Source organism: Sinohyriopsis cumingii, chromosome 2 (genome assembly GCF_028554795.1).
Source record: "Sinohyriopsis cumingii isolate HCF-2022 chromosome 2, ASM2855479v2, whole genome shotgun sequence".
Taxonomy (NCBI): Eukaryota; Metazoa; Mollusca; class Bivalvia; order Unionida; family Unionidae; genus Sinohyriopsis; species Sinohyriopsis cumingii.
In genome coordinates, this window is record NC_142962.1 from 84,023,279 (window position 1) to 84,039,951 (window position 16,673).

The 16,673-nt window shown below is 35.2% G+C and overlaps 1 protein-coding gene across 1 annotated transcript in view; it reads left to right on the forward strand.

The window, feature by feature from the left end:
- Positions 1–1,710: 1,710 nt before the first annotated feature.
- LOC149805301 (uncharacterized) overlaps positions 1,711–16,673 on the forward strand; it is a 384,402-nt gene continuing 369,439 nt past the window's right edge. Inside the window, exon 1 of the mRNA XM_089949218.1 lies at positions 1,711–1,926. Within this exon, the coding sequence (XP_089805344.1) occupies positions 1,829–1,926 (98 nt within the window). The 5' untranslated portion in view covers positions 1,711–1,828. The remainder of the gene's footprint in view (positions 1,927–16,673) is intronic.

Below are 16,673 nucleotides of genomic sequence, written 5' to 3' on the forward strand. Positions count from 1 at the left end.
GAAAATGGCGTCATACTTCCTCCTTCGTTCTGATTGGGTGATATTAAAACACACCATGGCAGCAAAAAGTTATTGCTAAAAAAATGTTTATATGTTTGTTTGTATATCTTTGTCTTTTGTCTTTCACAATTTAAACATAAACCCCAATGAATATATGTGTATGTAAGTACCACTACTCTCTTATGATGGTACGGAAGTTATATGGGCATATGGATAACTGAGGATCTAGCTTAGCTAATAAGGGGTTTAATTTCAATTTCAATTTCTTTCTTTTACATACTACCCTAACACTACTGTGGTTAGTTAATACCGCTAATGGTCAGTACATATGGTCAGTATGTATGGGTGTTGGTCAGACTCCGTTCTTTCAATATTAATTTAGACCCGTCGATCTGTCCCAAGAGTAGCCCCCTATACTACTGATTACTTTATCCTTAGATTTTAAAAATTGCATCTACATTGGGAGGGACACCCATTGTTTTGTTGTTTTTTTTTAAAGAGAAAATAACCTCATTTGTGATTCACCTTTTGGCGTGCTGACCAGACTACCCTCTAGTAATAAGTTATTTAAAACCATCAACCGTTGATCTCTGCGTATGTTGCTCTTCTGTATCAACCATACCAAAGCAGGCTTCGATTAATAAATTCTAAACAGTATTAAAAGACATTTGTTTTAAGTTTTACTATTTTTTAAAATATCGGACAGGATACAGTTTTTAGCGTGTTTTTGTTTGTTTGTTCGTTTGTTTGTAAAGTAAATAACTTAATAGTCGAACAAGACTGCATGGTCTGGCCTACCGTCTCTTTTGTGCTGTAAACTTTATTTATTGATCACATCTTTAACTATCCAAATACGTATTAACAGCACTAAGTATATGTTTCATTCCATTTTATTTCATGCACCATGAATATATGATGCATGAACATTATCTTATACAACTTACTAAATATTTAAAAATCAGTTTCAATTGAAAACAGTGCCGTTGACAGAACCCATAAAGGAATAGTCTAGAAGTGAGTTGTACCCTTTTAAAAGAAAAGCGCAACAACCGCAACGATTATGATAGACACTGATAGAAATTGTGAAACTCGCCGGCAAATCCAATCGTTTGGTATTCAAAATTTGTTTCGAATGAAAAAGTGTATTCTAATAATCACTAATGGAAATACATTGCCGCCGCGCATTTTCGTCCATGTGGGCACTTGCGTGCATACGTGGATGTTTATTATGCATGCTTACGATTTTTTTTACCCCAGTACCATGAACAATAAGCATTTAAACTTTACATAATTATAACAATATGGCTTTGGACGTGCATGCGACATTCGAGTTGGGCGGGTAGGTTGAGGTTAAATAGAAATGACTAAAACAAGCACCGTAACAATTTATCTCGGCTACTGCATCATGTGTTCAGTGTTTTACCCCGATACTTTTCCACTCATCACTATTTTCCCATTTTTGAATTCATTTTACTAGATTAACTCTGTTATTAATTTCAATACAGTTATCTTTTTTTTCGAATTGCTATTTAATTAGAACTGATTTAAACAACAGGAAATCGTTAAATGGACGATATACCGCCAACCCCAAACAGACATTAAAAAAAAAACATTTGAGGGTAATGAAATTTCTATCGTTCCTAACATAGCAAAGGATAATATATAAATCAACACTCCATGTTCATATCTTCCTGGTTGTAGTTGGTTCCATACAGTTCATTTGAAATCACTGTCAGAATTAGCCGAGGATAAAACTAGGTGCACTTTAAAGGGAGTCTTCTTGAAAGAAGTATATTCAGCAACGGATGTGTGCAGCCCATACAACAGGATGAGTGATGGAAACAACTGGATGTGTATATTTTGGGGTTTTATGTTAGTATTGATCACAGTCGGTGTGACCGAAGCGGTCGAATTACAGGAAGGAGGGTATGTAAAGATTTCATTTTATGCGACCATATGGATGATTGCGTTTATAGGATAGGTGCTACGCCTGCAAACATAAATTAAATGACAACTGGCAAAGAAGTATGACATAATATATCACATTATGTCGTCATGACTAATGTTACTGTTTGACAGTTTAATGTCTTATCTTGACAATAACTCTCAAAACGTGGTGCATATAAATTTCAGTTTCACTCTTCAGTTATTTACCATCACTGTGACATTAGTTTTTGTAAAATCTGGGTTTGCTGAGAATGCAAGCAAACAATACATATTTTTATAGGGCCCCTGGTTTGCGGGATGCATTCCATGTTATCTAGGTAGGCTGCTTTCAAAATCAACGGTTTAATTTGCACATAAATTATAGTTCACTGTTAATCATGGTTATATAAATGAATGATAACAAAGATGTTTGTTTAATCACACATAAACACATATTGGATTATTGCTATTATGGAAGATAATTTTTGTTTTAATCGATTAATTTTGTCCTTATACTGAGGGGTGTAGAATCTGCTTTCAAGACATAGTGGCACACATTTAATGGATTGGAATGTTTTGTATGTGTATCCTTCAACATGGTTCGAGTCAAGAGTGTTCGCCAACATATACCGGAAAACTTTGATTTTTCTTTTTGTTGTTTATTTTTGTGATGGACATGATACTTTCAAATAATATTACTTTTATCATTTTTATATCATTCATGATTGCCGTACAAAATGTCAAAGCGACAGTTTTTTACGATCTTCAAGTCTATGACTGGGAAACAAGAGTTTTCGAAGTCCTGCATGAAATGCAACTTTGTTGTGAGTTTTGGAAAAATGTGCACGGCATGAAGGGTAAAACTGAACAATAGCACGTTATTTAGCCTCGTAAAAGATCCGCTGTTCATTACATGAACATTTTAAGCATTCCCTGCCTACTCACGCCACCCACCCCAAATATAATTTTTGTGCGCACAAAACCAAGTATATGACGTAGACTTATACCCATGGAACATCTTGCATCTAAACCTGAAAATTCTAACAATGTTAGAACGGCATTAAAGTAAAATTTCTGATCGAGCCAGTGAGCCTCGAAACCTCACCGTCAAAAAATAAAAAATGAATGGTGTCGTTTATTTTATATGTAAATGCCCTCGACAAATTTAAATTTGTTGTCTTTTTTAAGAGATACCTAAATTCTACTTTTTTTGTGCTCTACAATAGTCTTTATCATGGCATTCGCATACACCACAACACATCACACACATGTAAGAAGTCCTGTGAGTAATTGTCGTTTCGTTATTGCTATTGCTGCTACATTGACTAACACATCATAATTTATTAATCGAATTCTCTTTCTAACATATTTAGGAAACAAAACGTTGCATGCTAAGTCGATGGACCAATGTAACAGGTTGTTGCATATGTTGAGTGTTCAGTACGATAACTTCTATGAGGTCAACATTCCTTGACTGAGGAGAAAAACAAACTGCATCTGTAAGGTTTTAACTGGGGGAAACTTATTGACATGTAATATTATTCCCTACTGTCTTCTTTAATAGGTACATAGAACGAAAAACCTAAATGGCATCAAGTTAAATAATGGAGCAGAAAATACTGTTTCGGCTTACTTTTTTGCCAGGTGTTGATGTAAGATAAAGTAGACCAAATGTCCATGGCTAGCGAAAATGATCTCTCTCTGTGTCTCTGACTCTGTCTGTCTCTGTCAGTCTCTGTCTCTGTATCTCTCTCTCTATATATATATATATAAAGAGAGAGACAGAGACAAAGAGACACAGACACCGACAGACAGATGCTGACCAAAATGAGAAATAAGTGGTAGCATTCTTGGATGAAAATGAACAGATGAAAAGAAAGACTGAGAGATAATTAAGAAACTGAGAAAAAAACTGGTGAAAAAGCAGTTGATCTTTTTCGGATAAAAGTGGGAATACTATTATCTGTAAGCAGTAAAGTATTGCACATCGAATGGGTAAATCTGATAAAGCCAGTTTTCTGCGGTTTCGTATCAGAGAGGAATCTGGGTTGCGTCGATGAGGTCTGCATAATTGACTAAATTTTATGCAAAGCTGCAGTGGCAAGAAACAGAGATGTAAGTTGTCAAAATTACTGGATGAATAGTCACTGAAACTACTGTGTGCTGTGAATATCTAAGCAAACCTTTATTCTGAATAATTGTTAAGTTATATTCGGGTTACTGTTTAGAGTTGCAGTGTGAAATGCGGAAATGAGAGCATATACTCGAACACTTTGGTAAGCGAAGGGAGGTAACTTTCGGTATAGCTGACAAAGGTAATTTCCATAAATTGTGTATTATGATTTGAAACAGTCGATCCAAGTCATTTTTACTTTCAGTGGTTAATTAATGTCGCGGTAATGCAAGTGCGTTTCTCAGTAATGGGATACAATTAATGTCGCGGTAATGCGAGTGCTTTTCACGTTCTTATATCGTAATGATATCTTCCATATCATGTGAACTTCTATATCAACAACAGTTTTGGTGATCCTTTGTTAGCTGAAATAGTAGTAAGCTTGATTATGTGTCAGTTTGAAATGTTCATTACTATTGCCATATTTAACTCAAGTTTCTCTTTCATGTTGCATGCATAATATCTTGTGAAGAAGTTGGCATGATTTTAAATATTACTGAACCCCATAAAGAGGTCTTCAGATTGAAGATAATGTGAAATCTTTAAATTTTTATGTGAAAATTATAGTGTGGTAAATGATTGCCGTTTGAACTAATGAAGGATTCGTTAATTTAAATTTTGGTTTCAATTATAATGAAGAAATTTTTTTTATCGTCTATAATATCGTGGAGGACTTGTCACTCTGGAAATAAATAAATAAATAAACTTCCACTGTAATTAAAATGGTTAATTATTATGGTTTGCACATGCAAATTTCACCAGTTTCTGAGAGTCTTTGTACTTAAAATCTGAATAAATTATTCTTGATCCAGTAGGAGAGGAGTTCATTACATTCAACATTGATCCTACTTGATACTTCAATGCTATAGTCAGAATATACCTCCCCGTTTTTGTGTATCCCCCTACCGATTTAAAAGATATTTCGACCCCAAGTACAATTCAACCCCAAAACAACTCGACCCCAGCTATGTGTGGGTCATACGATAGTGCACCAAGGTCAATGAGTGTAAAGGTACGCCCCTCACTTGCAAGGAGTGTGGGTTGATTGGCGGATTATACCTTCTTTCAAGGTGTCCGCTTTATTCGGTTCTCGTTATCTAGGAGATGATCGCCCTCGGTGTTATTGCCCGGATCGAGTAAACTTATATGAAATAAAAAGAGATCTGAGCAGATATATAGAACAGAATGACACGAACCCCCGTACAAAAAGAATCAAAATTTAATCAATTACATAAAACTGGAGATAACACAATTCATTAGGAAGATACACTTCTTTGGAATAAATCTTTCACCGAATTTCAAAACACAGATATATGTATAAAAAGAGCCGATCTGTTTTACTGATAGAATTAGTCATCATACGATCAAGTGAACAATCGAAGTCGTTGCCTTGTACAATTGCATAACCTGCTCAGCTCTGGTTCCCTCCAATTTCACTGTAGCTGTTCTCTGTTCTTTCGCCCTTTCTTTCCTTCTTTTTTCTTTCCTCTCTCCAACCTTCCTAGTGCTTCACCTCCCTTCGGTCCTCCTTCCTTGTGTGGGTAGCTAGTTATGTAAGCATGTAGATACACAGCTACTTGATTGCGTCAGTGGGTAGGTACATCTGATGATGAGTCGGAAGATACGTCTGAAGAGCTATTTTCCCCTTTTAAAATAAATAGAGAACAACCTAAGTTTTATGTCGGCTATTCTACTGGGAATATACCATTCCTCCCCTTCTCGTTATCAGACCTTACTATCGGCATTCAGATACCATGGCTATTTAGTCGGGCCAAGCACGGCAGACCAAAACAATCCTAGTTCCATAAAATTAATATTTTCTAATGGCTATAACAGTTCCACTCTCGTCTCAATTACACAGATGAATGAATGAAATTCATTATATGGCATAATTACGCTATTTCAGCGAATACACACATTCAAGTATTTATCAAACGTGAAATCATTTAAGATCGGTGAATTCAAACGGATTCCCGTAACTCATATCAATAAAGGTTATACATGAATTCTTAGAATACCCAGTTCCTATACAAACAAGACAAATTCAAACAATTCGGCAACTTATATAAGGTTATACATAAATTCTTAGAATACCCAATTCCTATACAAGCAAGACGACACATTTGAGCAATTTGACAATGTTATATAAAGAAAATTATTGTACGAATTCATATATATATATATATATATATATATATATATATATATATATATATATATATATATATATATATATATATATATATATATATACTCAACACAGTTATATTCATATCAAGAGAATTGATTTACGAATTTAAACAAACTAAATTCATGCACATGTTATCAAATAATTCAAGCAAAACATTATATTAGCATAAACGAATTTCAGGAAATTTTGACGCAGATACCTTGTGTTTTTCTCGCTCCTACAGCCAAATTAGGACCGTTGAACCTTCAGTCCTCTGGTCCCTTGGACAAGTGTTTTACGAGGAAGAATATCTTTCAAATTCCTCTCGAAGTCCACGTAAGTTTACTCTTGCAGCAAAGCTTAGACTAACTAGATTTCTTCGATGTGGCGATATTAAAACTAGGAAATTTAGTGTGGGGAAACACGTCCCTTATTTAGCTTAACCGATCAGGATTACAGATATCTTGTCGCCCTTTATAACTAGGCGCCACATCTGGGGTCAGTTCGACCTGTACCCTCAGAATAACATTCTGGACAATTTCAAATTTCAAAGTTTTACAGGTCCACTATGAAATCGAAGTTTAAACGTGTTCCTAATAGTCCGTCTGGCTGCTATATAAACAAAAGTGAAATTAGGCTCACAACTGTACCTGACCAGACGTTTAGAAATTCTGGCAACATAGCGATTTAACAAGCGCCTGTCTCCATAAATCTAATTAATTGTTCTCTGGTCTCAGACTGATGTGTTCTTCATAGATCCAAAGAAATTTGCCCCCTCACAATTACCTTTTTGTTTTAGAGACAAGATCGGTCAAATATAACGAAGACGACTGGTCGTTCAAACTTTACACACAATCGAAGCATTTGTCGCTGTATGAATATTGAGAGAATTTAAACTGGAGAAAAACATCAACAATGATAATAGTTAAAGAGCAAGTATGTTCGTTTATGATATAAAATTAAAAGAAGAAAAAATACGTTGCAGATCTAGTACCATGGAGACTATCAATCTTTTTAACAAATAAATATAACTGTTTTAAAGATATACTAGATAAGAAGCAGAAAGATATTTAATGGTATGTGTCATTCATACGTCGTTAATGTAAGATTAACACAATTCATTAAGTATTATACCAAAATATATCCAATCGAAATGTCACAGTATAAGATTTATGTTGATGATCTGAATCAATGAGTAAGAAACGGTAAATGTAATATAAGTAGTTGCTTCAATAGTGTATATTTGAATCAATTTGGTTATGTTGATTGGATGTCTGTAATTTCCCGTGCTGTGAGAGCATGCAGAATTTGTTAACCATCTGTGACGACTATGCTACTGAAAATTGTATAAGGTATAATACTAAATATAATTAACAAAAAGAAGTATGTGTGCTATTTAGACCTAGACGTTTTGACATTCCTGTAAAACACCAGTTTGTATCAAACGGAGACATTTACAATGTTACCACCTTCTCATATCACGGAACGTAATTTCCGCAAACTTGTCAGATGGAGAGGATATTTTAAATAAGAGCTCTTCTGTGTATATGCTATCATGGTAATACGGAAATTTGGCACGTATATCTACTCCGTTGAGGTTTTATTGTTAAAAAATTTACAGTACAAAATTGTATTGCTCCGCGCTTTGGTGTAATCATTCAAGGAAGTGTCTTCTCAAAATAGCCGTGTTATAACAATGTTTATATATGCGTATGTGCTTACAATCACCCACGCAAACAAAGCTTGTCATTTAGTTTTATAAAAATGATTGCATCACCTCTTTGTTATTTTCAATAATACGTACACGGATATATGGCTATTGAACTGGACTGTTGTTTTCTTGAAAAAATGTAATCATATCATTCTGCAATTAGATGTATTAAGGGCATGCCAGGAGTCGTGGTTAATTAGGTATAAAACAGTCATCTGTTTCTTGTTATGATATTCAAATAAAAGAAAAAAATTCGTTGCAGTTCAAGTACCATAGGCACTCTATTTAACAAAACAGTATAGCTGTTAAAAATATACTAGCTGTAGTTTACACAAGTAAGGTCTAGGAAAGAGAAAGGTTTTTATTGACTAGTGTTATTGATAACTCGTTTCAGACACATGTGATCAAAATACTGTTTATTAGTTCAAGGAACGGAATGTAGGTAGTTGATCACGGAATGCCAGCTTCGAAGGTAACAATTTCAATATAGAAAAGAAAAGTTATGCTTTTTATTTTTATTGATAATCAGTGTTATTTTAGGACATAAAGCATAATAAATAATGTACACAAATTTATATAATTAATAATTAATAAACATGTTATGATTGAACTGTCAAAAAAATTCCAAAATGCAATATTTATTATTTTAACTTAAATGTGCATCATTTACAAAAAGATTGTGATCGTCGTTCTGAGAAAAATTAAATTTCATAACAAGAACTGCAAAATTCTCTTCATGACAAGTTATAGCAGACATCTCTTCATAACACACACATACATTCTTGACTGGTACGCACCGACAGCCTTCAGAAATTCCTCTGTGACGATCTTCTGTTTATCGTATGCGTCACATAAAGCAATGCTTTTAATGTCCATGTGACAGTGCATCTCCCCCGTCTGTGGCGTAAGAGGGCGGCCTCCGACACCAGCTGCATATGCAATGTCATCAGCTTCGCTTCTCGCAACAGCAGTGGCAGAAGGATATATAGTTACAATTTACGTCGGCCTGCCTTAAAATTTAGCCTGTGCTGCCATCCTGTAAAGACTCATAATATGTAAGATATAGTTTCAAGTTAAAATATGTTATAATACTGTAACATACAAAGGAACTAAAATATAAACGGGTATTTAATCAGATTTGTTTTTGCATTTTGAACGCCAAACTTACCCTCCACATTATCATTGGTGGGGATAGTTTTTCGGTAGACAGACCACTCTTGCTCAAATCATAATGAGCTGTCCAACTTTTGCTCAGACCATAGTGAGCTGGTAGGACTAGCCTTAGTCAAATCGTTTTATCGTTGTTTAGTATTTTCCTAAAATTACATACATATAAAGGAAAAAAAAAACCAACCATCTTAGATACATGTGCATACATCGTTACCTTTGGCGTTATTCTTCGATGCATGCACATGTATAACCGGACACATTGTCGTTGTAGTCATATTTCAATTTTGAATTAAGAAAAGAGTCGCATTTGTTTATCTGTGTACAACAATTTAAATAATAACTAGTAAAATAAAGCAAAAGTTTTGTTGTGTTTGTAGTTATCTTTTATTACAATTGCGCTCTAATATCTATCAATATCAGCAAAGAAAGACATCTCCATTTATAAATATGTTGCTTGTAATATAAAGGACATGCACTCTCTCCATGAATTGTGGTTGAATTGTCCTATGCCTGGAGTTGAAATCCCTTGGGGTCGAGATGTCTCGGGAATTTTCTTGTGCTCGAAACGTCTTGGGGTCGGAATGTCTCGCTCTTTCCAGACATTTCCAATTCAATCTATCGCTAAAGCCCGTAGCGACAACCAATTGCTAATAAAGACAAGAACACATACATGCAAAATACTTAGAAACGTGTGTATGTAATTGTTTTTATCGCCATTGATATGTATGGTACTATTAGGACAGAATTTTTGAGCAAAAGTATAGAGATTGAAATTTTCTCTAAATTGTATTAAAAATTATTTTTCATTAAATTATATTGAAAGTAATTTTCCACTAAATTATATTGAGAGAATTTTATTTATTTCTGTATTACAACTATATACTATTTTAATGAAGATTGCGTACTTCGAGCAAGTGCAAAACTCCCTTGTATTATACATTTCTCTAGTATCGAAAAGTCAGCAAAAATTACACTCGGTAAGTTGTGTAAGTTGCTAAACTAGCAGATTCCTAAACTTCTCTTTCATTGAGTAAGCTACGAGATTCATGCGTTTCATGAAATGAACAGGCTGATGCGGCAGAATTGTCTGTCTGATGACGTACTCGGAAACGGACGGTTCAGTAGAGGAGACAGGAGCCTCGTTCTGATTCGAAATGAACGAACGCAAGAAAACTGGACATGTGTCCATATTTGGCTATGAGATTATGTTCAAAATTGCGTAGAGCAGGCTTGCGCAGGAGACTGTCAAGCTCTTCTTACAGTTGATCCCGACGTACTTCATACCCCAAGATGTAGCCGTATCTACACCATTATGACACACTTTGTTAAGAGAGTCTAATTCTCTCTTTTTCCATGGGCAAAGACATTTCTTAACTTATGCGTAATTCCTTCCCATAGTAAGAAATGAGAGTTTATGATACAAATTGTTTCATAACAAGTGGTGGACGAATATCATGAATAAAGGTGTCACTCGGTAAAGACTGGACAACTCTTCTGTGACTTTCGAACTTTTCGCACACAAGAAGGGTCTGTTCTGAAACATCAGCATCAAGAACATCACAACGGGAACGAACACAATTACAACTGAAAAGATTTACAGCATAAAATGTATACATCGCCAGTGAGAATTCTTCTTGCAGTAACAATTGATATCTACGACGTGTTGAATGCATACAGTGCCTATCCAGCCCCGAATTCGAGCTATCTGCAACCCAGGCTGAAATACATCTATCCATGCCATAAACAGAGAATTTCATGGGTCCAATATGGACATCTACATCAGGCCCCAAGTCAACGACAGTAGCATTGACAGTTTCCTTTCCAGTGATAGTGACTTTAACTTTAACATTTTGAACTCTTTCAGTATTACAGACAATAAGTGTATTGTTTACTATTTAATATACAATTCGTTTCATAGGAAGAATATTTCTAGACTGTGGTAAATCTAACACAAAATTACAAGTTTATGGCGTTAATTTCAAAATAATTCCAAATAACTCATTTAATTTATACTGTATTTAATTTCTTTTTTAGTTGTTGTGTTGTAGGGCTTAACGCCATTTTTCAGCACGCGATTGGCTATACATGGCGGCCAGTATTAATGGTGGAGGAAGAACCCGGGAAAACCCCGGAAAGAACCACCGACCCACGAGAAGCTACTGGCGAGCTTTCTCACATACCCACATTAGCCGAATCCGAGACTCGAACCCACGCAGACAGAGGTGAGATGGCAGTGATCCGTAACGGAGAGCGCTTTAGACCACTTGGCCACTCGGGGCCCCTTCTTTTTTAGTAACATTATTTTTTTCTTCTATACCTGTACTACAGTAACATTCATCTCAGTTGCTAAGGTTTCTACTACAGCGAGTGTGAATGAACCTATTGACTTTAACTTGCATTCCAAGACTAAGCTTTTACATCAAACCTGTTCGTACTGAAATCAGAAACCACCCTATACCTTTCGCTACTAACACATTTAACAAAGTCTTACCATATTTATCTGTCTCATGGAGAATTATAATTTCTGCCTAGCCTTCTGAAACATAGTGATGCAGATGCTGTTTTATTTTGTCAGCCCAATGGGGTTCGATAATGTTATTGAGGTTTTTCTCTCATGTTTTTATATGAATCATATGAATGTGTACCTTATGGTATTGTGTCTTGGTGATAATGCAAAGAAACGACTCTAATGCCTTCAAACCAGTCAGAAGAGGTGCTTCCTTTCACTGGTTTGGCAACATCAATCGATGTTGTCGTGTTGTTCATTATATATGTATATATGTATTTTGAAATGATAAATGACTCCAAGTGTCGGAGCAATTGCGCAACACAGAGTTTTCTGTGTTGCATGGCTCTCATGAGATATGAAGAGCTATTGGCCTACATATGGCCAAATTCTGAGTAAAATTTGTTTGAAACGATAACAGCAATACATTCCCTTTCATGTCACAGGTAATGTCAGTAATACCAGCCCATTTCACAGTTGCACAAGACCACACCGAACAAGTTTACGATTATAATATTTTCACTTACTACTCTTAGGCTAGTTTAAATGCAGTTTCTATTTCATACACGTGCAAGTCAAGGTTTAACTGCAAATGAACAGACGCCATGGTTATCATGGGAGGACTAATACAACACTAAAATTTTCACTTTCCTTACTCTTGATTAATACCAAATTCTGACGCCATTCTCCTCGCAAACATTTTTACTTCAATGTTACTGGTATTTTTTTCTTGATATTATGCATACATTTGGAAGATAAACTCAAATTCGGCTTACTAGTACTATCCATAAGAATGAGAATTCTTTTCACGCACTTCCCTGAAGTAAAATAATAACAGTAGTAACCCATAAATGTTCTGCTGATATTATGCATAATAAAAAAATAACAAAAATACCAACAAAAAAGAGCAAACTAACATATATAAAAAAAATATAAAAAAAACCAAGAACTGCATAATGATATTAACTGTTTACAATCATCTGACAGAACGAGTCATAGAAGTAGATTATGTAGAATTTTATTGAAATATCTTAAAACGTTTTGATCATTGTATTTTTTTTCCAGTTTTATTTAATGTCGTGCGATGTTCTTTTCATTGTATTTTATTAATAATTTTACTGTTTTAACAATGTTTTTATCATTTTTTTTATCTTTGACCTTTCACCTCCTTTTTATGAATGTAATTTTTTTTTCCTCTATCAAGACTTGAGAACTCTACTCATATGAAGAACAAATACATGTAAAATACTTATAGTGTCATGTGCATGTAATTGTTTTTATCGCCATTGATATGTATGGTATTATTAGGACAGAAATTTTTTAGTAAAGTATTAAGATTGAAATTTTCTCTAAATTGTATTAAAAATAATTTATCATTAAATTATATTGAAAGTAATTTTCCACTAAAATATCTTGAGAGTAATTTTATTTATTTCTGTATTACAACTATATACTATTTTAATAAAGATTGCGCCCTTGGAGCAAGTGCAAAACCTTTGTACTATACATTTATCTTGTATTAACAAGTCAGCAAAAATGACACTCGGTAAGTTGTGTAAGTTGTTAACTAGCGGATTCCTAAAATTCTCCTTGATTACTCGAGTAAGCTATGAGATTCACGCATTTCTTGAAACGAACAGGCTGATGCGACATAATTGTCTGTCTGATGATGTCCTCAGACACGGACGGTTCAGTAGAGAAGAGACAAGAGCCTCGTTCTGATTCAAAATGAACGAAAGCAAGAAAGCTAGATGTGTGTCCATATTTGGCCATTTGCATACATTCAAAACTGCATACAAACTGAGAGCAGGCTTGCGCAAAATTAGTTAGTTCGTCATAGACTCTGTTATTTCTTACAGTTGATCCCGATGTACCTAATACCCCAAGATGTAGCCATATCTACTCCATTATGAGTGACACCCTTTGTTAAGAGTGTCTGAACTCTCTCACTCTCACTCTCTCTCTCTCTCTCCATGGGCAAAGACATGTCTTAATTCATGAGTAATTCCTTCTCATAGCAAGAAATGAGAAGGTTATGATACACAAACTCTTATCATAACAGTACTGATGGTCTATTATTTACTTCACAATGAGGCCATTCAGCAGCATTTACAAATCAAAATATCTGAAAAAGGTTTCAGGTTACTGCAGTGAGTCCAGTGGATATGTCTGCCATATCATAGAGTGCTTATCAGTCATTCACAGTGTACGAGCGGGAAACCCTCTGAATTTTTCTTATGCATAGCTTCTTCTGCATCATCTTCAGGCCAATTCCCTATCAATCCAGCCTCTGTCCTTAATCAGCAACCAAAGAAGAGAGCCAATCAATATTCAGCACATTGTTCAACCCAGTTTCTAGCCAAATTGGTACCATACATTCTATCACAACCTTTCCTTCTGCACAAAGCTGCCTTTCAAAACCATTTGTTTTCATAAGCATACCATCAGATATATTTGAGTCTGCATCTAAGCCCAGCAATGCAATAACTGATTCTAATGTTTATCTCCATTCCACATCTCCTAATTTGGTACCTTTTATTCATTTTGTCCTTGCGTTATGTAAACTATAATTCACACATTTGAAAAGTTGGAGTTACGCAGAGGTTGGTATATTTCCCTCATGGTGGTCAGTGTTATGCATATCACTTATTTATCATTTTTCAGAATAACTTACAAGAAGTTCAGATTTATCTCCTGCATATAACATTTTAATAAACTTAAAGTCATGTTTCATTAAGAAGAACTCGAATTATATGCTTTTAAAATCATGAAAAGTTTTGAAAAAAAGGCCCAACTGATTGCTCCCCGTTTCATCCCCAGTTGTATTGTCGCTTTCAGTACTATTGTTTTGGCTCCACAGTCAATGACCTCACTTGTCGGAATATGACCAAATCATGGATGCCTGCACATAGGAGCAAGGATACGGGGAACGGGGGCAACTTCCCCCAATTTCACCTCTAAACATGTTTTGGCCTACATCTGTACAACTTAATAGCTACCACCACATGTGTTGCCACTACCCCACCCCACATGGGTTCGTTACAAAGAAAATTAGGAGTATCCATCAATGAATCAAGGATAGGAGGTTTTAACCTGTAACAATATATTGCTATATTGTTAGAGGTTATATCCCCCCCATACATTGTTTCTATGAAGGATAGTCCTAATTTTGTGCCCCACCCTACCCCCTGAAAATAATTATGCGGTCGCCCCAGGACCACATTTACCCCTACATAATAATCCGAGTTTCCTCTGATGCATACAAGGCCATTTTTGATATTTACACCGCTGTCGGGCTCAGAAATGGCATTTATGGTTTCCGTCACCAATATTGATGCAAAACGCATACCGAATTCGGAATTCAACCGAATTTCATGAAAATACAATACTGCAATGCTTACCATTCAGAGGTCTCACTAGGATGTTAAAACTAGGAATCCAGGTCTCCCATTTTGGTAAAAATAGGAGTCCCACCATCAAAAGTTGCAGTCCCTTCTTTCCTACAGAATCAACGGAGACGTGAGTGCATCTATTTTTAGATGGAGAGGTTTTCGTAATGTAATCACTCACTATAATACAGCTTCATTACAACAGTCCATTGACAGGATAGCATATTTATGGGTTTTTTATTTTATACGTACTTGTAGTAATTTTAGGCAAATAAACAGTATCTGAGTTGCTGTTTTTTCCCCGAATTTTCGCAAATACGTGTCAAGTCAGAAAACAGCTTAGACCTTAAAGCGCATCTCGCGAATTCCTCAACATAGCATTGCCCCATACGATTCTGACCTACATAATTTGCATTTTAAAGTGAAATCTTTAATAAAATAATACCTATGTTTTGGTTTCAATAATTTGTATATTTGTTCTGAAAACAGACAATATAATAAACTGGTACATCCCAGACTTAGCGAAGTCCGCCATTATTTCCCATTAGGCCTACTGGTTCACTTAGTTTCAAACTAATTTTATGACGAAATAGTGTATAAGAAGCAGCAGAGGGGGTGAACAGTCCGAATTTTGGAGCGTCCAAAAACCGAAATAAAGCCTTCCTAAAAAAAGGGATTAATAACCTTAAAAATCAAAATAACTAACTACAGAGGCTGTCTCAAAGAGATCCTCAAGTCCCTAGAGTCCCTACGTTAGTCCACGTTATTCCTCCAACTAAAAACGTGTCGATGGCGAGTACATTACAAAAAATGAACCAACTTGAGGTCCCACCCCCCTCTGCTGCTATTAATTAAATCATTATGTTATAATAAAATGGTACATCCGGAATCTCATACTGCAAGAATAGCACGAGAACGATTAGAAGCAATCAAAAAATTTCTTCCTGTTAGAGACTCATTTAGAGAAAACCTACAAGCGCAGCAACAATCACAAGTTGAGTACGAAGAAGACACTAAAAGGTAATTTAAACCCGTCACTACAGCTACTGAAAAAGCTGCAGCGGCTGTTGAAAAAACTATATGGGGAGATATCAAGGAGGAAGATGAGGAGAGGAAAAAGGGTATTTTTCCAGTATTAGAACAAACTGCAGCGCAGACTGAAAAAATAGCAAGAAGAACTAAACAGACAAAGAAGATTTTACGAGATCTTCCAACTGATATAGCTGCGACTCGGCCTCCACCTGTCGATGAAGAAATACCTGAGGGTATTGGAAAACTTCGTACTGAAGTCGCCAACGTGAGAAAAGATCTTGAAACAGGAAGAGAAAATGTTGAATTGATTGCAAAATTTAACAAAGGGTTTATCGAAGATATTAGAAATAGTGAAGAAGCTGATTTACCCGGAAAAATATTATCTGGTATATTTAATAAATCTGATATTTTAAAACCCGGTTATGAAAAAAACAAACAATGAAAATTTTATTAGATGGGTATATCGTATATATTACAACAAAAAACAAGCTAGAGGTTTAGAATACGATAAACTTGTTAAAGAAATAAAAAGACTTGATAGAGAGAGACTGGAACAAATAGAACATCAACTTCCTCCACCGCAGCAACAAATAGAA